Source organism: Spermophilus citellus, assembly GCF_964194105.1.
Source record: "Spermophilus citellus genome assembly, chromosome: 16".
In the NCBI taxonomy this organism is placed as follows: Eukaryota; Metazoa; Chordata; class Mammalia; order Rodentia; family Sciuridae; genus Spermophilus; species Spermophilus citellus.
Window position 1 is genome coordinate 74,368,394 of NC_138196.1, and position 21,237 is coordinate 74,389,630.

Genomic DNA, 21,237 nt, shown 5'->3' on the forward strand with positions numbered 1-21,237 from the left:
GATTTTTTTTTTTCTTTTTTGGCCGGGGGAGTGGATGCTGGGGTTCAACCCCAGAGCCTCATGCATGCTAGGCAAGTGCTCTACCACTGGGCCACACCCCTAACCCTACTATGTGTTTTAAAATTGCTTTAAATTCTATGTTTTATATATATAACATTTACTATTTTAGCACAAAAATCACCATTTCAACCATTTCAAAATGATAACTTAGGGCTGAGGGTGTGGCTCAATGGTAGGGTGCTTGCCTGGCATGCACAAGGTCTGGGGTTCAATCCCCAGCACCAAAACAAAAACAAATAAACAAAAAATAGAAGTGCAAGGTCAGAAGCACTTCTCTTCTTTAGTAGAGATAACTTAGTGGCATTAGGTGCATTTATAATGCTGGACCACTATCCTCACTCTGTATCTCTAGGACTTTTTCATCATCTTAAATAGAAACTGTGCCTATTATGCAGTAACTCCCAAGTATGTCTGTTTTGATATTTATCTTACTTTAAAACGTGTGTGTGTGTGTGTAAATGAATGAAAATATTTAAGCAAATAACATTTTGCCAAAAAAAAACAGTTACTTTTTTTTTTAAGAATTAAAAGTAAGGGGGGCTGGGGATGTGGCTCAAGCGGTAGCGCGCTCGCCTGGCATGCGTACGGCCCGGGTTCGATCCTCAGCACCACATACCAACAAAGATGTTGTGTCCGCCGAGAACTAAAAAATAAATATTAAAAATTCTCTCTCTCTCTCCTCTCTCACTCTCTCTTTAAAAAAAAAAAAAAAAAAAGAATTAAAAGTAAGGGGGGGCTGGGGATGTGGCTCAAGCAGTAGCGCGCTCGCCTGGCATGCGTGCGGCCGGGTTCGATCCTCAGCACCACATACCAACAAAGATGTTGTGTCCGCCGAGAACTAAAAAATAAATGTTAAAAAAAATTCCCTCTCTCTCTCTCTCTCTCTCCCCCCCCCTCTCACTCTCTTTTTTTAAAAAAAAAGAATTAAAAGTAAGGGGGGGCTGGGGATGTGGCTCAAGCGGTAGCGCGCTCGCCTGGCATGTGTGCGGCCCGGGTTCGATCCTCAGCACCACATACCAACAAAGATGTTGTGTGTGTCCGCCGAGAACTAAAAAATAAATGTTAAAAAAAATTCCCTCTCTCTCTCTCTCTCTCTCTCCCCCCTCTCTCACTCTCTTTTTTTAAAAAAAAGAATTAAAAGTAAGGGGCTGGGGATATGGCTCAAGTGGTAGCGCGCTCGCCTGGCATGCGTGCGGCCTGGGTTCGATTCTCAGCACCACATACAAAGATGTTGTGTCCGCCGAAAACTAAAAAAAAATAAATAAATAAAATATTAAAAAAAGAAAAGAAAAGTAAGATAGGTGCAAAGTCAGTGGTTTTTTATTCTCTAATATTTGATATTGGAATCACAAGATATGGGCCTATATTCTTTATTTTCTGTAATCTTCAATTCATTTTTAGCATTTTCTTGAAGTCTTCCAAATTTAGCACCCATTTTCTATAGTCAGGGGAAAGGGATTTGGTGAGAGAAAATGAAAATTATCACAGGGCTATGAGAATAAATTATAACTTGAAAATTGTTTAAATGTGGCCTCTATAATAGTAGTTGCTTCTGACTTTCCTAATTACATGTCTATTCTGAACTGTCTTTACCAGTCTGTGTATTCAAACTGAGATAAAAAGGCCATACATTTTGGTGGGCCTTGTTAACTCTTTCTAATAATCCATTAATTTAAAACATCAAGCACACACATACTGTATCTGATGTGTATTAAGCACTAACGGTACGCATAGCAATGATAATGTTTGCAAACATTCAGTTTTATTATTTTGATAGGCACAGATCTGAGTGTTTTATATTTATAGAGTCATTTTGTTCTCTCAAGAGCATGAGTTAGGTGCTTGTACTGATGCCACAGGAGGAAACTGAGGCATAAAGAGATTAAATAACTTGTCAAAGTCTCACAAACTAAGCTGGGTGTAGTGCCGCATGCCTGTAATCCCAGTGGTTTGGGAGTCTGAGACAGGAGGATTTCAAGTTCGAAGACAGTCACAGCAGTTTAGCAAGGCCCTCAGCAACTTAGCGAAACTTTGTCTCTACATAAAATACAAAAAAGGACTGGGGATGTGGCTCAGTGGTTAAGTGTCCCTGAATTCAATCCCTGGTACCAAAAAAAAAAAAATAAATAAAAGTCTTAACAACTAGTAAGTAGCAGAGCCGAGCTTTGAATCTGTACAGTTGGCTCCTGAGTCTGGAGTTGGTGTTGAAATCTCTGAGGTTTTTCATTTACTGCAGGCTTTCTTAAGGCAGGTTCTGTAGAATACTCATTACCCAGAATAGTAGTGAATATTCTGAGGTGAAAATTAAAAGGTTGGGGAGGAATCTGTGGTTCAGTAAATTGGAGGAAAATAAACTCAGTGTGTTTCTGCAAGTCCTGATGTGGTAATGGACGCTGTGCATCTGTAAAAGGTGTTATAAGATGCAGGAGGCCTCAACTTTCTGATTGTGGACACTGCCCCCACCCCCAATCAACCTCTCAGAGACAATAGTTCATGAAGAATATATCATGAGTGACACTAGCCACAGGGTACCCTAAGTCCCACTTCCACCCCATCCCCAAACCCTGATTGTCTGCCACCCTTCCTCTGCCTGGAGAGTTGCTGATATCTCTGTCCCAGCCATTTGTGTGGCACTTTTCTCCTCTCAGTAGCTCCTTCTGTAAATGTTGCTCAACTTCCCCATGTGCCTTTACATGTGGCATCTGTGAGTTTCCTGTGCTGCCTTGGTCATAGTCTTGCTATATGGGTCACTCAAGAGGACATTTGTCTATCTCAGGTCTTCTCATCACTGTTTTTTTTTTTTTTTTTTTTTTTTGGTACAGGGGATTGAACCCAGGGGCACTTAACCACATCTCCAGCCCTTGCTATTTTGAGACAGGGTCTCCCTAAGTTCCTTAGTGCCTTGCAAAATTGCTGAGGCTGGCTCTGAACTCGGGATCCTCCTGCCTTAGCTTCCTGAGCTGCTGGGATCATAGGTGTGTGCCACTGTATCTGACTTACCTCTGGATCTTTAATGCCTGTATCAATGCTTGCCTTGTGATGAGTACTTTGTATTATAATTTCTTTCTTCAACTAGGAAAGGGCATGTGTGGCTTAAGGAATGATTTTCTTGTCCTGTTTGCGTACTTTATCCTAGTGATAATGCAAAATAATTGTTTTGTGATATAAGTACCTTATGTTACAGAATACAGTGAATTTTAATTTGTTGTTGCTTTTAATATGATTTTTATCTTTTCATTATCTTTTTTTTTGGTGTGTGTGTGTGTGTGTTAATAGTAAAAAGGAGAAAGGCAAGAGTCCCTCTCTTAAAAGACACAACTGGGGCCCTCTGGTGTCATAGAGCTATAATGAGATCACTAGGTCCCTAAATTACTTACTTGTGTCCTCTGTTCCTTTCATATTACCCTGTCTGTGCAAACGTGATCCGAAAGTCCCTTACCTCTTTCCAAAGGCATGCCATGTATCAGCAGAGCAAGGAAAACTTCCAAGACGAGTGCAGTAAGCTTCTGGTTGGCAATATCGTTATCACCCGATACAACAATCGGACCTATCGTATTGATGATGTAGATTGGAATAAGACTCCAAAAGATAGCTTCACAATGTCTGATGGGAAGGAAATCACATTCCTGGAATACTACAGGTAGAAAGAAGAGATTGGATTTGGCCCAAGGGTGGGGTGGGGTTTAGAGGATATTGAGTTCCATAATAACATTCAACTTCATTATTAAAATAATGAATTTGGCAAAAAACCAAAGGCTGAATATTCTCTTTGATAAGTGGATGCTGATCCATAATGGGGGAAAGGGCATGGAATGAATGGAGGAACTATGAATTGGGCAAAGGGGAGGAAGGAGAATGGGGATGGGGGTAGGAAAGATGGTAGAATGAGAAGGACATCAGTACCCTAGGTACAAGTATGATTGCACAAATGGTACAACTCTACATCATGTAAAACCAGAGAAATGAAAAGTTGTACTCCATTTATATACAATGAAACTAAATGTATTCTGCTGTCATGTATAACTAATTAAAACAAATAAAAATAAAAATAAAAACCTGCTCTGAAATGGAAAAAAAATGGGATTGGTAGCATACCTAAGATCCAGTGAGCTTGTTTATGGGGTTGACCTGAATGTGCTATCCTGACAGTTTCCATTCTTTTAATACTTTGGGAAATTACTACATAAATTAATTGTATTTCCTTACCTGGTTTTGTTAGAATTTTAGCCTGGTTGGAGACATTAAATTCCAGTCCTTAATTATTCAACTAACTTTTCACCTAAAAAAGTTGCCTGAGCCCATTAGCCTGAGGAAGTTGTTACCATATTTCTTTCTTGGACATTAGCCTTAGTTCTCCTCTTTAATTGCATTGTGACTCAAGCCTACTTTGTCCATTATCCTTTTCCAAAGGATTCTTGACACAAGGGTTTTATGTGAATTATAAGCCTTGATCCTGGTAAGAGACAGAGACTCAGTGTGTGTTGCTGTAAGAATATCGATGTCACTCCTGAAAATTTTTCTGCTTCGTCCCTGCTCTAGCAAAAACTATGGAATCACAATTAAGGAAGAAGACCAGCCGCTGCTGATTCACAGGCCCAGCGAGAGACAGAATAACCACGGGACGGTGAGTGTATTGCCTAACTTACACTTCCAGGGCAAGGTGGCTGCTTGTATCATACCCCAAGCCTCAAGGGAGCTGTGGAGCTGTGGTTACTGTGTGGTGGGAAAGCTGGGCAAGGTTTTTGGTCTCATCTGGCAAGAGTTGCTGCATCACACTGGTAGGATTTGCTCTTGAAGTCCCCACAAGGAGGAGCTAAATATCCACATGAACAATTTAGATAAAAGGGATAAGGCGAATGTCCTGTGCATAGACATTAAAACCTCTGGATCCAGTAGGGAAGGTATGTTTAAGGGGGGGTAGGGCCCTGGGGGGAGGAGAGTGCCCTGTCACCTGACTCCCTGCCTTAAATAGGAGGATCAGGATGAAAGGAAAGAGAGGCACACAGCTTGATGGGTTGTCTTCCCATTGTCTTGAGGCCAGGCAGAAAAGTATGTTTTGTTTTTCTAGGTTTCCCTCTTTTTTTGACAGTTTCATTATTTTTCCTTTTACCCTCTATAGCAGGCTGTTTGTGTTGTGACTGAGGGGACAACCAGTGACATGATTGTGCTCCTCAGTGTAAGCTGTGGCCTGGCCATGCTTCCTTGGGCCAGGGTGTCGCCAGCCTCTTTCACTGCTGCCCTCCCTCTCTGTTCTCTCTCCAAAGCTGCTAAAAGGCGAAATCCTCCTGTTGCCTGAGCTTTCCTTCATGACTGGGATCCCAGAGAAGATGAAGAAGGACTTCAGAGCCATGAAGGTTGGCATCTACTGTTTCCAGGGGGAAAACTCCTCCTGTGTTGAGTGGTCACCTGAGCTAGCAGTTTGACTTAGAACTGGACCAGATTCTGGCTCTCACTGTGGCTTGTGTTGTCACCTGGGCAAGCCCTTTCTTTCAAACTCCTCTATCAGAAACAGGATCTGTGACTCTTCCCTCACTGATGTGGAAAAGCATGTCACAGCTTCCTTTTGAGGTAATTAGGGCAGCAGAGGGACTGAATTTCAAAGTTAAACAGCCCTGTCTTCATCCTGAAGATATGGATGATGGGTGACTGGCCATGTGACTGCACATGAGGTTCTGGAGAGAACTAAAAGATAATAGCATGCCTTCCGATTGTTTGAAGATATGGAGACAAGCAAAAAGTCAGTGAGAAGATGAATATAGACATTTGTCTCACAGGGCTGTGAGGTGCCGGGACTGTGAACTAGCCAGAACTAGCTGAGAAGCAGAGGTAGGGACAGTGCCCCTCCCAGGCAGAATGTGGCTGAGCTTCCACCCGCTGCCTGCCACTCTAGGGTCCATGCTTGAGCTACTCTGCTATCTTGCTTTCCTTGCCTGTCCTGGACTTAAATGCCAAGTCAAATTTTTATTAGTATCCTAAAGATCTTGGAGTGAAGCTGAATATTCCTGTGGGAGATTTCTTTCTTCTCTGTTACCTTCTTCTATGATTATGTAGGTCAAGGCCCTTTCTTTACAACTGCTAGTTACCTAATGACTTTATGATCACAGAGCTATCTAGATAGCCCCATAGCTGTTGTTCTGCACAGCAGCTGTACAACTCATTAGTCCAAAAAGAACAAATAAAGAACTCACATGATTCAGAATCTTCATATACACTTGCTAGATATTACTCAATAAAAGTATTTAGCAGGCACCCATATGGGTCAACACTGTGGCAAGTTCTGGGCAACAAGTGCCTCGTGCTGACATCAGATGGCTGGTATAGTGTGACAAAGTGTAAGACTGAATGTGGTTTGCTCTTTTGTTATGTATGGCTAGACGCTGGCATATGTTTTTTCCTCTGACTTTTCTCAAATTTTAAATAGGTGTACTCAAGCCCTTTTTGCTTGAGTCTTTTTTCTTTTTTCTTTTTTTTTTAAAGAGTGAGAGAGAGTTGAGAAAGAGGGAGAGAAAGAGAGAACTTTAATATTTATTTTTCAGTATTTGGCGGACACAGCATCTTTGTTGGTATGTGGTGTTGAGGATCGAACCCGGGCCGCACGCATGCCAGGCGAGCGCGCTACCGCTTGAGCCACATCCCCAGCCCACTTGAGTCTTTTTTCATAGACTCTGTTTGGAATTTCTAAATTTAGAACAAGCTTTGAGGAAGCTAAAAGATTTAGATCTCATAAGAAAAAGTCAGTAACCTTTAAAATTCTTTTATTATTCAAGTTTTAATGTATACCTTTTTCACGTTTCTGAGAAAGATTTACAAAAGTCCTCCATGATATTTGAAAATTTCTGCTGAGTTAAAAAAATTAAATAGGGACTAAGGATATAATTCAGTGGTAAAGCATTTTCCTAGTGTGGCAAATCTGAAACAGCATCCCCAAACCTAAAGAGGTTTATGGAAATATTTCAGACACATTTGGGTTTGTATATCTAACTTCATATAAGATAAATTAATATTTACATTTTGTGTGTGTGTGTGTGTGGCAGTGCTGGGGATTGAACCCAGGGCCTTGTACATGTTAGGCAAATGCGCTACCTCTGAGCCACACCCCCAGCCCAATACTTTAACTTATTATCTCCATTTTACTTCTATTTAGGATTTGACCCAGCAGATCAACCTGAGCCCCAAACAGCACCATAATGCTTTAGAATGCTTACTACAGAGAATTTCAAAGAATGAGACGGCCAACAACGAACTGACACGTTGGGGCCTCTGTCTACAAAAGGATGTGCACAAGGTAAACCAGAAGATGTGAAGGTGCAGGAACAGAATCAGCCGAGGTTCTAGAGCTGTGTGAGGCCAGCTGACAGCCTCCTCGTTTGACTTCATTGTGGAGTTTTTGCTTTATTCTTATACCTTTTTTTTTTCATCAGATGGTACTTAAATTTCCTTAAATTATGCTAGTATCATTTAGAGATTTTTTTTCCCTCTATATTTTCAAGGGATCTAAGCTAATAATTTCTGGTCAGATAGCCATCAAGAGGAATAAGTATTCACTGACAACTTACTTCAATTTAGTTTTTCAGCCCAAATTATTATTAAAGTTCTGTATGTCTTTTCGTTTCCTTTTTTGTTGTTGTTGTTCTTTTATTCCCCAAGTTGTTTTTTCTCAATTAATTAATTTGTGTTTTCTTGAATATGCTACTGTTATTCCTTCTGTAGACCTAAAAGGTCTCCAGCTTGTGTACTGGAATTATCTGGTGGCCTTTTCCATCTGGGTTTGCCTGAGTTGCTCTAATCCCTGTCATCTTGGTTGTCTTGATCAAGTTGCTTAGCATCTCTTTGTTTCCATATCTGTAAAATGAGGATAATGGTTGAGTTAAAAAAATTAAATAGGGACTAAGGATGTAATTCAGTGGTAGAGCATTTTCCTAACATGGCAAATCTGAAGCAGCATCCCCAAACCTGAAAAAAATTAATTAAATAGGGTGAGGGTGTTGCCTCTTTTTATCTTATTAAGAAATTTTGCGGGCTGGGGATGTGGCTCAAGCGGTAGCGTGCTCGCCTGGCATGCGTGCGGCCCGGGTTCGATCCTCAGCACCACATACCAACAAAGATGTTGTGTCCGCCGAGAACTAAAAAAAAAATAAATATTGAAAATTCTCTCTCTCTCTCTCTCTCTCTCTCTCTCTCTCTTTCTCTCCTCTCTCACTCTCTCCTCTCTCACTCTCTCTTAAAAAAAAAAAAAAAGAAATTTTTAATTTTCTCTTTTTAAGTTTCCCATAAAATACTTTATATTTTATGCCTCTATCACTGGTTCTAAGGAGATAATGTTTTCCAACCCTTTTCATGAAAGAATAGTACCTATAAGCATTTTACCCACATTTGTCCAGATTTCGATTGACATGGATCTTGCTGATAGAAGTTTCATTTTTCTGCTATTCTCAAAAGTTGTAATGGGGCAAATCTATGACGTAGAGATGGCTAGGCCTCAGAGTCATCAGAATCAGTGTTTTCCCATGTAGTGTTCATAGATGAATGCTTAATAAAGTCATAGATACTTTATATTCTGTTTAGATTGAAGGACGTGTTCTACCAATGGAAAGAATTAACTTAAGAAATACTTCATTTATCACATCTCAGGACCTAAACTGGATTAAGGAAGTAACCAGAGACCTTTCCATCTTAACCGTAAGTGATTTTTGAAGGGATAAAGAGAAAACCATTATCCCCAGAATACTGAAATTTGGAAACAGAAATGAGAGAAAGTACCACTGAATTCCATTCTAAATTCCCTATTAAACAAGTGTCCTTCAAACAAAGCAGAGGAGGAATTGTTATGGGAAGTAGAGAAGGAAATTGTTGCCATAGTGATTCATCTTATGCCAGCTCATGGCCCACTCTCCTCCTTTCTTCCTTCTTTCTTCCTCCTTTCTCCCTCTTTTTCACTGAGGGCAGGAGGTGTTTTTATCCTTGAAAGAAGTCAAAACAGTACCCCACCAGGGCAACTGGCACATTAGCTATTTGAATCAAATAACAAAGTGGTGTATAATTATTTCTAAGTATTTTGACCAGCCTGGTCTTTGTGGCCATGTATAAAATATTTATATTTAAAAATTTTTGAGATTTTAATTGAAATGTATTTAAAGAAGCGGCACACTTATAAGTATATAGCTTGATGAATTTTCACAAATTAAATTAAACTTGTGTAATCAGCACCAGGGGTTAAGAAACAGAACTTTCCAGGCATCCCTCCATGCTCCCAGTTAGTCTACCCCTGAACCCTCCCCACACATTCAGAATAACTACTGTCCTGATATGGTCACAGTATAAGTACAATTCATTTGGGTTTTTCTGTACTACATATATACATGGAATCATGGAATGTATGTTCTTTTATATCTGGCTATTTTTCAGTCTTGTATTCATAAATTTCATCTATATTGTGGTTGTATACATCTTTTGAATAGTATTCCACTGTGAGAATATGTCAGAGTTTACTTATACATTCATGTGGCTGGTAGGAATTAGATAAGACCAGACTTAAGCAGGGTAAGTGAAAGTAATTTATTCTCTATAATAAAATCTCCTGAGTGTGAGTTTGGTATGTTTTAAATTGTAAGAAATACTAAAAACAGCTTGTGGTTGTTCCTAGATCCCCATGCATTTCTGGGCACTCTTTTACCCAAAGAGAGCAATTGATCAGGCCAGAGAACTGGTTAACATGTTAGAGAAAATAGCTGGCCCCATTGGTATGCGCGTGAGCCCACCGGCCTGGGTCGAACTGAAGGATGATCGAATAGAGACCTATATCAGAACCATTCAGTCCATGCTGGGAGTTGAGGTAATAAATTAACTTAATTTGAGTAAATGTATAGGATCTCTGTTTTAAAATACTTGATTACTCAATTGTCAATGCTTGATTACAGTTTGCTATTGATGATGTCACAGAACCTCTGAGTTGCACATGAAGTACTGAGCTGAGGAAGTATTCTCAATGCCCTTTGGTTATTTTTGTTTCTCTCATTTTGTGTTGGCACCCTCACTCATTCTACTGTTCTTTTTCTCACGTACTTGGCTAGGAGAATAGCTGACTTGACTTCAGTTCATTATCTATAGAACATGTTGTGCTCAGAAAACAAGTACTTGGGCCAGGTGCCATCTTTCACTATTCAGTACTGAGCTGTCACTGTCTGGTCTGGCTCAAGACTTGAATTGCTCTGGTGATGAACTTAGCTGAGGGCCCATTGACTGGGTCCTGATAACTGATCTGGAACCCTGGAGTTGAACAGGTCATAGCACTCACAATTCAGCTGTCCAGATCTTCCTGCTCTTAATCTGTTTGTAAACAAAATACAGGAAGAAGACTAGGGAGAGGACAAAGGCAGAAGAAAGATTTTTGGAAGTAATTTGCCCTTGAATTGAAGACTGGTGAATTGAATTATTCTGATGAGATCAGTCCTAGAATTTGATTATCTTGACATCCTAGTTTTCTTGTTGTGACCCACTTCTCTTGGTGTGTCATTCATAGATCATAGTCTCATGATCTCTCTCTCTCTCTCTCTCTCTCTCTCTCTCTTTGATTTTGAGATAGGATTTCACTGTTTCCCATGTTGGCCTCAAATTCCTTGGCTCGAATTATCCTCCCACATTAGCCTCCCAAATAGCTGGGACTAACAAGCGTGTGGTAGGGCACCCAGCTTTCATGTCCTTTCTTGGGTGTTCCCTTCATAATTTCCTCCCAGCTTCCCATGTATGTCATATTCTGCCATGGCCCCCCTCCAGCATGGTTAGCGATAAGTTCTGCTCTGCTTTCAAAGGACGAGCCCAGTTTAGTACACGACTCCCCATTTCAGAACTTCTTGTATTTCTATGTAAGAGCACATAGCCAATAGTTTTCATGTAGTGTGATACAAGTACCATTCATAATCTCACCACATGTACCTCATGTACTCTGTCTCTTTCTCATCTTTGGGGCATTCGGTTTTATTGTTCTCTTTGTGAGAGATCACAAAATCAGATGTGTGCAGGGACCGCATAATAAATAACATCAGTGAGTGAAGAGGGCTAGGAGGTACCTGTGGTAACTAAAGAGGGTGATCCCTATGACCACTGTCTCTACACAAGCTCACCATTGCCAAATTGACTCATTATTCATTTTTCAGTATAAGTTAGAATTCAGGATTTGCATATAGATATACCTCCCTGTGTTTAAATTAAGGAAAAAACCTTATAAATCACAATAGATACTAAACAAACACATCTGTTTGCTGTGTCCAGCCCATTGGCTCCCAGTGTGCAGTCTAGGTTTACATTGTTCTCTGTCCTAACAGGAGAGAGAGAGAGAGAGAGATGATGTTGTTGTTGTTGTTGTTTTGTACAAGGGATTAAACCCAGGGACACTGTACTTAAGATATATTCCCAGTCCTTTTTTTAACATTTTATTTTGAGACAGGGTCTCACTAAGTTGCTGAGGCTGGTCTCAGTAAATTGCAATTATCCTGCCTCCGCCTTCTGAGTTGCTTGGATTACAGGCATGCACCACCACACTCAGATAGTGGTCTTGATCAGGAGCAGTGTTCCACTGCTGTGGATGTATAGCAAGCAGTGTCTGACATAGGGCATTGGCAACCTTGTTTCTCTTGAGTGCTGCATACTTTGGAAGATCCTGTTCTCAACTTTGGCTCTCTAAAGCAGTGAGGGATAGAAGATACTGACAGGAGGGATGCTATCAGCATTATCTCTCTCTCCCTAACCAGAGAGTGAAGAGTAGCTACTATGGACTTGGTAATAACATCATTACTTCTGCATTTGACTCTGAACCTTTCTTATAGTATTGCATTTCACATTTCCTCAGAGAGTGGTCAACCACATTACAGGGAATTGAAAGCAGCAAGTAATAGAAGAACCCTTGCATATTTTCAAACCTGGTCCTTTTCCAGGGTCTAAAGTCTCCTCGTAAATAAATCTTTGGTGATCAGGACCAGCTCTATATAGTAAATAGTAACATCACACATCCATGAAGAGCAGTCCTGAGCCAAATGAATGCTAATTCAGATTCAAGAGCCTTTTTCTGTCCTTTAGTTCTTTGTCCATCCTAAAGGTCCTATGACTTTGCAAACTCAGTCCTATGAAAGTCCCTAGAGAGTTTGGGAACCTGATCCTTTATGCTTTATCTTTTCAAGGGGAAGATACAGATGGTTGTTTGCATCATTACGGGCACACGTGATGATCTCTATGGGGCCATCAAAAAGCTGTGCTGTGTGCAATCCCCAGTGCCCTCACAGGTAAGTAGAGTGGAGAAGAGGCAAGGCAGCTGCACCAGCCTCCTCTGAGGTTTGTGAAGATGAGTGCATGTGTTCAAAAAGACCATAAAAACTATTGGAAGCCATTACTTGGAGCCTTGAGCTAAAAGAGTCCCCTGTTGAGAGTAACCTGGCAAGGAGCAGGTAGTTCTTCAAAAGGACACCTTCCTGCTCAGTTCTTTTTTTTTTCCTGATCAGTTCTAAGAGTAGAGGCTTCACTTTGAGAGGAGAAGGCTGTTTTTCCTTGGTGGGGAGTGGGATTTTAAAAAGGTTTTACCATGAGCCGGCATGGTGGTGCATACCCGTAATCCCAGCAGCTCTGGAGGCTGAGACATGAGGATCACAAGTTCAAAACCAACCTCAGCAATGAAATAAAATAAAAAATAAAGGACCAGGGATATATCTCAGTGGTTAAACACCTCTGGGTTCAACCCTCAGTAAACTCCTACCCCCCCCAAAAAAAAAGTTTCACTCTGCACCAGGTGCTCTTGAAAGTTTTCATTTTTTTTAATATTTATTTTTTAGTTTTAGGTGAACACAATATCTTTCTTTTTTATTTTTATGTGGTGTTGTGGATTGAACCCAGCGCCCTGTGCATGCCAGGCAAGCTCGCTACCGCTTGAGCCACATCCCCAGCCCAAAAGTTTTCATTTGTTGAGGGTTTTTTTTTTGTTGTGTTATGTGTGTGTATTCATGTATGTACACACATGCCTAGAGATACCAGAATTAGAATTATTAGTCCCAAACATAGTGTGTGCTATCTCAAATTCCTTAAGTGTAGTGTAGTCAGTCCTCTATATCTGTGGGCTCTGCATCAGTGGGTTTCAACCCACCATGGATTGAAAATACTTAGAAAAGTTGTGTCTGTACCAAAAATGTATAATTTTTTTCCTTGTGCTTATTCCCTAAACAATAAGCTGAAACAACTATTCACATGACAATTACATTGTATTTACATGGCAATTACACTGTATTATTGTAAGTCATCTAGAGGTGATTTACAGTACATGGGAGGATGTGTGCAGGTTAGGTACACATCCTGTGCCATTGCATATGATGGGCTTGTGCGTTGTGGAGTTTGGCACTCTCGGGGTTCTGGAACAAAGGAACAACTGTGTTTACTTGGAAATGATTCATATTTCTGAGAGTTTGATAATGTCCTGCCTTTCCCATATCTGTTATCACTATAGGTCATCAATGTCCGAACCATTGGTCAACCCACCAGGCTTCGCAGTGTGGCTCAGAAAATTTTACTTCAGATTAACTGTAAATTGGGAGGCGAGCTGTGGGGAGTGGATATTCCTCTGGTGAGTGCTGCTGAGGTGTCTTCCCTCAGTTCAACTCTCCAAAGAGTGCTCTCCAGCTCTTCTCCTAGTGCTCTCCTCTGGTTGTCTCTTCTGCCCTCAGTGCTACCAGGAGTCTAAATGGTTCACTGTCTGTTTTGACCAGTCCATGAACTAAGAATGGTTTTTACATTTTTTAAATGCTGAAAAAAATATAAATATTTTATGATACTCGAAAATTATATGAAATTCACTTTTTAGTGTCCTTAAATATGGTTCACTGGGGCTGGGGATGTGGCTCAAGCGATAGCACGCTCGCCTGGCATGCGTGCGGCCCGGGTTCGATCCTCAGCACCACATACAAAACAAAGACGTCGTGTCCGCCGAAAAACTAAAAAAAATAAATAAATATTAAAATTCTCTAAATTCTCTCTCTCTCTCTCTTTAAAAAAAAATAAAAAAAATATGGTTCACTAGAATATAGCTGCACTCCTTTGCTAGTCTGAGGCTTTTTGTCTATTATAAAGAAAGAATTGAGCAGTTTCTACTGCAAAGCCCAAGAACATGTTAAATCGATGGAAGTCTTTATCTTTCTTTCCCAGAATTTGTTTTAATTAGTAAACTTAGAGAGAGGTTTCTTTGGGGTTCAGATAATAATTAAAGATGGAGCAATGGAGCTTGGATTTTGGGTTTGCTTTTTGTTTTTGTTTTCTAAATTAGAAACAATTAATGGTGATTGGGATGGATGTTTACCATGACCCCAGCAGAGGCATGCGCTCTGTGGTTGGCTTCGTTGCAAGCATCAATCTGTAAGTACTACTGGTTCTGTTGTATTTGGTTATCTCATTTTGATGCCTGATGTTGTAAATCCAGCACATGTTTTGGAGTCCCGTGTATTTATAATATGAATAGTTCTAACCTCCTCCCTCCTCTGTCTTCTTATGGCATTTGTTTATTCAGCCTCTTTACCAGGCTTGCTGCCCACTGCAGCCCAGCCTCCTGTGAGCGTGCAGGCTGTGCCTTGTCATGTTGGCTCCCCCAAGAAATGAGGTGGTTTTTGTTTATATGCTTATTCCCAGTATCTGCAGAAATTGAGAATGTGAGACTTCCTCATTGTTTATCTTTTACCAGCCACCACCACGGTTTGATGTATATATGCTTTCAGATTCTCTTCTGTACATACATTAACATGTATGTGATATACACATGTATGTGTGTGTGTGTATACCCACACACACACATACAGTCATATGTGGCTTCTGTGAACATCATAGAGTGTACTTACACAAATTAAGTTGTCCACATCATCACTAGGCAGTGTCATTTTATGGGCCCACTGTCATATATGCAATTTGTCTTTGACTGAAATAATATTATGTGGCATGTGATTGTTTATATATATGATATATACACATATGTCTGTAATTTGTACAAATAGGATATTACTGTGCATATTATTTCTCAGTGTGTTTTTTTCACTTCAAATGTATATTTTGGATATTTTCCTATATCAGAACAAATATATCTCAACCAGTTCTCTTGAGCTGCTACACAGAATTTATTGTATGTTGTGTCACTGTTTATTTATGATGACTACAAGGTAGTTGGTTATTTTTTTTCCTCTTGGAAGCAGGTTTGTAGCAAATACTCAAGAATTTTATATTTTTGATGTTATATGTGGCTTAAATGTATTTTCCCATATCCTCCATGTTCTCAATGACATAAATACATTTACTAGATATTTTGTTGATTTAATTCAGAGAGAAACCTGTGTGTGACATGCAGACCATGCCTTCCTATGTGAGTGTCTGTTAACTGTCCCCTCTCTCTGTCTCTCCCTCTCTCTGCGCACCCACCCACCCAGCACCCTCACTAAGTGGTATTCTCGAGTGGTATTCCAGATGCCTCATCAGGAGATTGTGGACAGCCTGAAGCTGTGCCTGGTGGGCTCATTGAAGAAGTTTTATGAGGTGAGGAGAACAGAAATCCTAAAGTTTCTGGGTTTTAAGGACTACCTCTCTGAACTCTTGAACGGGAGGTCTGATAAAGAGGGAGAGATCCCACATCAAAGGTGAGTTTCTAAAAGAACCATTGTTTGTTAATGGAACAAGCAGCTCACAGTTCTTCCTTTCAGCTCAAAGGGCCAAAAACTTCAATTTGGTTGGGTAAGTAATAAGTATTTCCCTAGTTGTCAGCCTGATGCCTGCAGACATAATTTTCATGCCCTTATCAGGGAAATTGGGGGTAAATTTCAGCAATTAAAGCAGCTTATGAATTACTCAGCTTTTTATGACTATCATTAGGTGCTGATTCTTTCATTTTGGTTTAGGACAAAAGCTTTCTTATATGTTACTCCTAGAACTCTAACTCCTAGAATGCTAACCATGGAGAATTGCTGTCATTAAGCTGATATTGAGTCTGGGACAGTGAGCAAGCAAGGTACTGATTTTTGTCTTGGCCTGTACATCAAAGGAAGCGCTGATAAGTGCCTTTCAGTCTTAGGGTTGGTGCTAGCCCTTTGCATACAGGTTAAACAGCAAGAGGTTTAACTATTTCATGTGATTGATGTTAGTTTCTCAAACTCCAATTTGTCTCTTTCTAGAATGTTTCCTACAGTGTCCCATAAATATTTTGATACTGTTGACATGTTAGATGATGAATTTTTATCTCTAAGTTCCGTATAATAAGCTACTTTGTCACCATGTTCTACTATACCTTTCTTTTTCTTGTTATTGTTTTCCTTCAAAGTTCTGTCTTGGAGAACCTCACTCAAAGATTACCTGTCAAACCTTTCCCATTTTCCCTTACTCCCTCTCTGCTCTTATCTTTTAGCAAGAATGGTTTATATTTCTCTCCCAAGACCCTTAGTTTATATTTTGTGTAGTAGTTATCATATCCTGCTAACTTATTTTAGTTATTTGTGTGCTTACTTACCACTCTTGAATTTTTTTTTTTAAGAATTATTTGGCTATTGATGGCTATGTAACACATTACATTAGAACTTCGTGGCATACAACAAGGTAACAAGTTACCTTAAAACTTCTTGCCATACCACAAGGATGTATGAGATTCATGGTCAGGAACACTGGGCTCCATTTTTTTTCCCATGTGAGTCTTGTGATATGGTCTTTCCATGTGGCCATTTGCCTTCCTGTCAGTATGGTAGGTGGATTCAAAGCATTGACATTTCATGAGATGGAGAGAACCAGGTAGGGGTCATGCTGCTTTTTATTGCCTCAACTGTGGCAGTTATACCACGACACTTTTGCTGGGTTCTATACACTGAGTTAGTTACAAAGTCCTGCCCAGGTTCAAGGGTAGAAAAAGAGATTCCACCATTTACTTGAGGGATGGCAAGGTTCTGGAAGATTGTGTGCAACTAGAGATACTGCTGTGACTATTTCTGAAGAACAGTCTGCCATAATATCTTACTTTTCTATCCTTTGCAGGGCCTTGCATACAACTGATACTCTTCTAGGGGAATTACATTGAATTTCTAGTGACACAGCTCTGTTCTAAGTCAACTAACTATTTTAATTTTTATTTTTTTGAATTATAAACTTTAAGAAATACTTATTAAACCCCATTGAACCAGGTCAAAGAGGAAATTAATCAGTGTTTATTCTAAATCTAGAATAAAGATAGTCATATCAGGATTCTCTGAATCATAATGTTTCATTGGACTCTAGTCCTTACCATCATCTTAGTTTTTTGTCTACTTTTGCCATTTTCCTGCTTTTCTGTATCTAGCAGAAGAAATCTTTATATTGAAACTATTTTGATCCTGTCTCTCCCAGAGTTTCTCCTGATTACTCAGCTGAGCTGCCTCAAAACAAATTTACTCCTAGATTTTAAGGTTCTGACCACCTGCAGACTCCCCAGTTTTGTCTTCCCCTAAGAGTGATGGTAGCCACCAGAAGTTCTAACACCTCTTAAGTAGTTCTCTTGTTACATATTTTCATCACCATTATGATTGGCACTTGCTACCCCTTGGCAACAACTTTCACCTTTCTTAGTTATTTTTTATCTAGCCTGTATCTCCAGTCTCCTAAACAGTATTTTTTTTTTTCTGTTTGAGACATTAGCTATTGTTTTTCTGCTACAGAAAATGGGATCTTACAGCACTGGCACATGGCTCCCTTCTTCTACCTCAACTTTCCCAATCTACTTATATTACCAAGCCTGGTTAAGTAGTTTTTTAGTGTACATGATATTATTACAGCCATCACATAATATATTTTGACTATGATTCCTTTCTTTTATTTTGGGTTTTTGTTAGAATTAGTGATTGCCTGTTTTTCTTTTTCAAATTTCTTCATGTTTATTATTTATTCTTTCCTCAATTTAAAACTTTTCCTGTTAACTCTAAACACACCTGATACTCTATCTAATACCCTTGTTTTCATGGAGAGCTTCTTCCTAGAATCCTTCATTTTGTTATAGCAAGATAGGAGGTACTTGACTCCATGTTTATTTATCGGTCTTTTGAGTTCTCGTCACCATCTGGGGACTTACTTTTGTCTCTCTTCTGTGTTCAATGTCTTTTTTTTCCTTGTGGAGATTGAACTCAGGGTGTTTTACCACTGAGGTATATCCCCAGCCTTATTTATTTATTTATTTATTTATTTATTTATTTATTTATTTTTGAGACAGGGTCTCACCAAGTTGCTTAGGCTGTCCTCAAACTTGAGATCCTCCTGACTCAGCCTCCTGAATAGCTGGGATTACAAGCATGTGCCACTGTGCCTGGCCAGATATCTTTATCTTTCTTGGCTTATTTCATTGTTTATTTTATTGTTTTTGAATGACTCTTCCAGTAACTTACTCATAACATTTTGAGAGTTAGATGCCTAAAAATATTTTTATTTTACCCACATACTTGATTGACAATTAATATGTAGATTTCTGGGTTTGGCAATTAATTTCTTTAGAATTTTGAAGACATTGCTTCATCATTTTCTAGATTCTACTGTTAATAAGTCTTTTTCCTCTTTCTTTTTTTTTCCTAAACATTTTTTATTTTTTGGAAGTGGTTGGAAACAATACCTTTATTTTATTTACTTATTTTTATATGGTACTAAGGATCGAACCCAGGACCTCGCATGTGCTAGACCAGCGCTTTACCGCTGAGCCACAATCCCAGCCCCTCTTTCTTTATTTTTTGATTTTAAAAAATTTTTTAGTTGTCAATGGACCTTTATTTATTTATATGCAGTGCTGAGAATGGAACCCAGTTCCTCATGCATGCAAGGCAAGCAGTCTATTACTGAGCTAAAGCCCAGCCCATTTTTTATTTTATTTCTTTAATTTTTTTTTAGTTGTTGATAGACCTTTATTTTATTTATTTATTTGTGGTGCTGAGAATTGAACCCAGTGACTCACACTTGCCAGTCAGGTACTCCACCACTGAGCCTCAGCCCTAGCCCCAGACCATTTACTTATTTATTTATTTATTTATTTAGAGGCAGAGTCTCATTGACTTGCTTAGGGTCTTGCTAAGTTGCCCATATCAGCCTCAAACTTGCCATTCTTCTGCCTCAGCCTCCAGAGTCACTGGGATTACAGGTATGTGCCATCACACCTAGCTAATATGTCTTCAATTTATTCCTTATTCTTTGTATGTGACCTTTCCCCTTTTATTTTTACTTTTGGCATTCTGAAATATCATGATATGCCTTGATATGGTTGTTTTTTCATTTGTTGTACTGAGTATTTGTTGAATCCTTTCAATCTTGAAAGTAAGCCTAGAGTTTCATGAAATTATTTCCTATTTATTTCTTTGATTTCCTCTCATCTGGTTTTTCTTCTAAATTAAAGTTTCCTAATTTTTATTTTCTATCTCCTGTTTTTATATCGTTTTTTCATTCTAGTTTTTGATTTCCTTAACTTTATGTTCCTTTCTGACAAGTATTTATTTCAGAGATCTCATTGTTGTTGTAGGAATTGAGTGACCAACAGTAAAGTTAAGGAGAACAGGATTTCTCTCACTTCTGACACCAATTACAAATTCACATTGTTCCCTGCTCAGTTTTGATAATTCACTGAAAGGATTTCTAGATCTCACTGAAAGTTGTTATATGGTCATGGGTCATTATAGGAAAAGGATACACATTAAAGTCAACTAAGGGAAGAGGTATATAGGAAGAGTCCAGGAGAAGTAACGCACATGGAAGGAACTTCATGGTTCTCTCCCTGTGGTGTCAGGACACATTAGTTTCCTCTCACCAATGTATGGTAAGACACAAGGAGAATTGCCATCAGGGTTGCTTACCTGGACCTTAGGTGTCCAAAGGTTTATTGGAGATCCCTTACATGGGCATGATTGATTGCTTGCTGTTGTGGATTTTTCTTGGTCTCTGTAATCTCTGTAAACTGAACTATGTGCAGCCACTGAAGTCCCTTACTAGTTAGCTTAATGATCAGGTAGGGTCTGGAGAGATTTCTTCAAACATCTTGAACAACTTCTCCCCATCCACTCATTGCTGGATGATTTTCACAGTTACCCTGGTGGCAAGACTGCAGGTGTCAAAACTGTAGAGCTGAAGAAAGGGGAAGGCCAGGGGACAAGTTAAAACCCTACAGAGCTTTCTGTTCTCACCAAGGATTATCTGGTTTTCCTGAATAAATGCTCTTCGGATTGTTGCAACCCTGTAGTTGGTTTCCACAGTTCTAAAAATGTTGCTTTTGACCATTGTGTCCAGTGTTGTTGCTTTTATAGAGGTCCCTTTTTTGCCATTTAAGAATACTTTCTTAAAAGTCCTTTTGTCAGTCCAGCAGTGTTCTAGGGGGACAGTGGTTAGCCTCTTGAACCTAGTAAGGGTGATAGAACTAGAGAACGTACATCATTTTGGTTTGGGATTCTAAAGGGCTAAACCCTAGAAATAATGGTGAATGAGAGGCAAATAGAACCTTACAGTAAATAGTAACTCACCTTTGATTTGGATAGGATGATCCAGGGCACTGGTGTTCCTCAGTATGTCGGAATGCTGATTCCCCTTGCATCTTGAAGAAACAAACCTAAATCATCTCTGTAGGAAAAACATTATTTAAGGCCCCACATTGTATATATTAAGATTAATTTCTTTGCTTTTATTTATTTTATTTTTACAGTGCTGGGGATCAAACCCAGGACCTTACGCATACTAGGCAACCTTCCTACCACTGAGCTATATCCCCAGCCCCTCTATTATTTATTTCTATTAAAATATTATGTTTGAAGCTAGGCATGGTGGTATACACCTATAATCCCAGCTACTTTGGAGGCTGAGGTAGGAGTGTCACAAGATCAAGACTAGCCTCAGCAACTTAGTGAGACCCTATCTTGAAATGAAAAAATAAAAAGGGCTGGGGATGTAGCTCAGTGGTAGAGTGCCTTTGGGTTCAGTCTCCAGTACCTGGGAGGACTCCGGGGGTGGGAGGTAGGTTGTTTGGGCACTCAGTTTTTAAAAAGAAACATCCTGGGAGCCATGGTACACAACCTGTAATCGAAGCAATTTGGGAGGCTAAAGCAGGAGAATCACAATTTGGAGACAAGTCTCAGCAATTTATCAAGGTTCTAAGCAAACTTAGTGAGACCCTGTATCAAAAAATGGCTGGGAATA

The 21,237-nt window shown here is 39.5% G+C and overlaps 1 protein-coding gene across 1 annotated transcript in view; it reads left to right on the forward strand.

Moving 5' to 3' along the window:
- Positions 1 to 21,237, forward strand: part of PIWIL2 (piwi like RNA-mediated gene silencing 2) — a 58,641-nt gene that overhangs the window by 19,121 nt on the left and 18,283 nt on the right. Inside the window, exons 11-20 of the mRNA XM_081269230.1 lie at positions 3,512 to 3,700; positions 4,600 to 4,684; positions 5,325 to 5,414; positions 7,205 to 7,345; positions 8,626 to 8,739; positions 9,704 to 9,892; positions 12,234 to 12,335; positions 13,544 to 13,660; positions 14,357 to 14,445; positions 15,501 to 15,606. Of these exons, the coding sequence (XP_081125356.1) occupies positions 3,512 to 3,700; positions 4,600 to 4,684; positions 5,325 to 5,414; positions 7,205 to 7,345; positions 8,626 to 8,739; positions 9,704 to 9,892; positions 12,234 to 12,335; positions 13,544 to 13,660; positions 14,357 to 14,445; positions 15,501 to 15,606 (1,222 nt within the window). The remainder of the gene's footprint in view (positions 1 to 3,511; positions 3,701 to 4,599; positions 4,685 to 5,324; positions 5,415 to 7,204; positions 7,346 to 8,625; positions 8,740 to 9,703; positions 9,893 to 12,233; positions 12,336 to 13,543; positions 13,661 to 14,356; positions 14,446 to 15,500; positions 15,607 to 21,237) is intronic.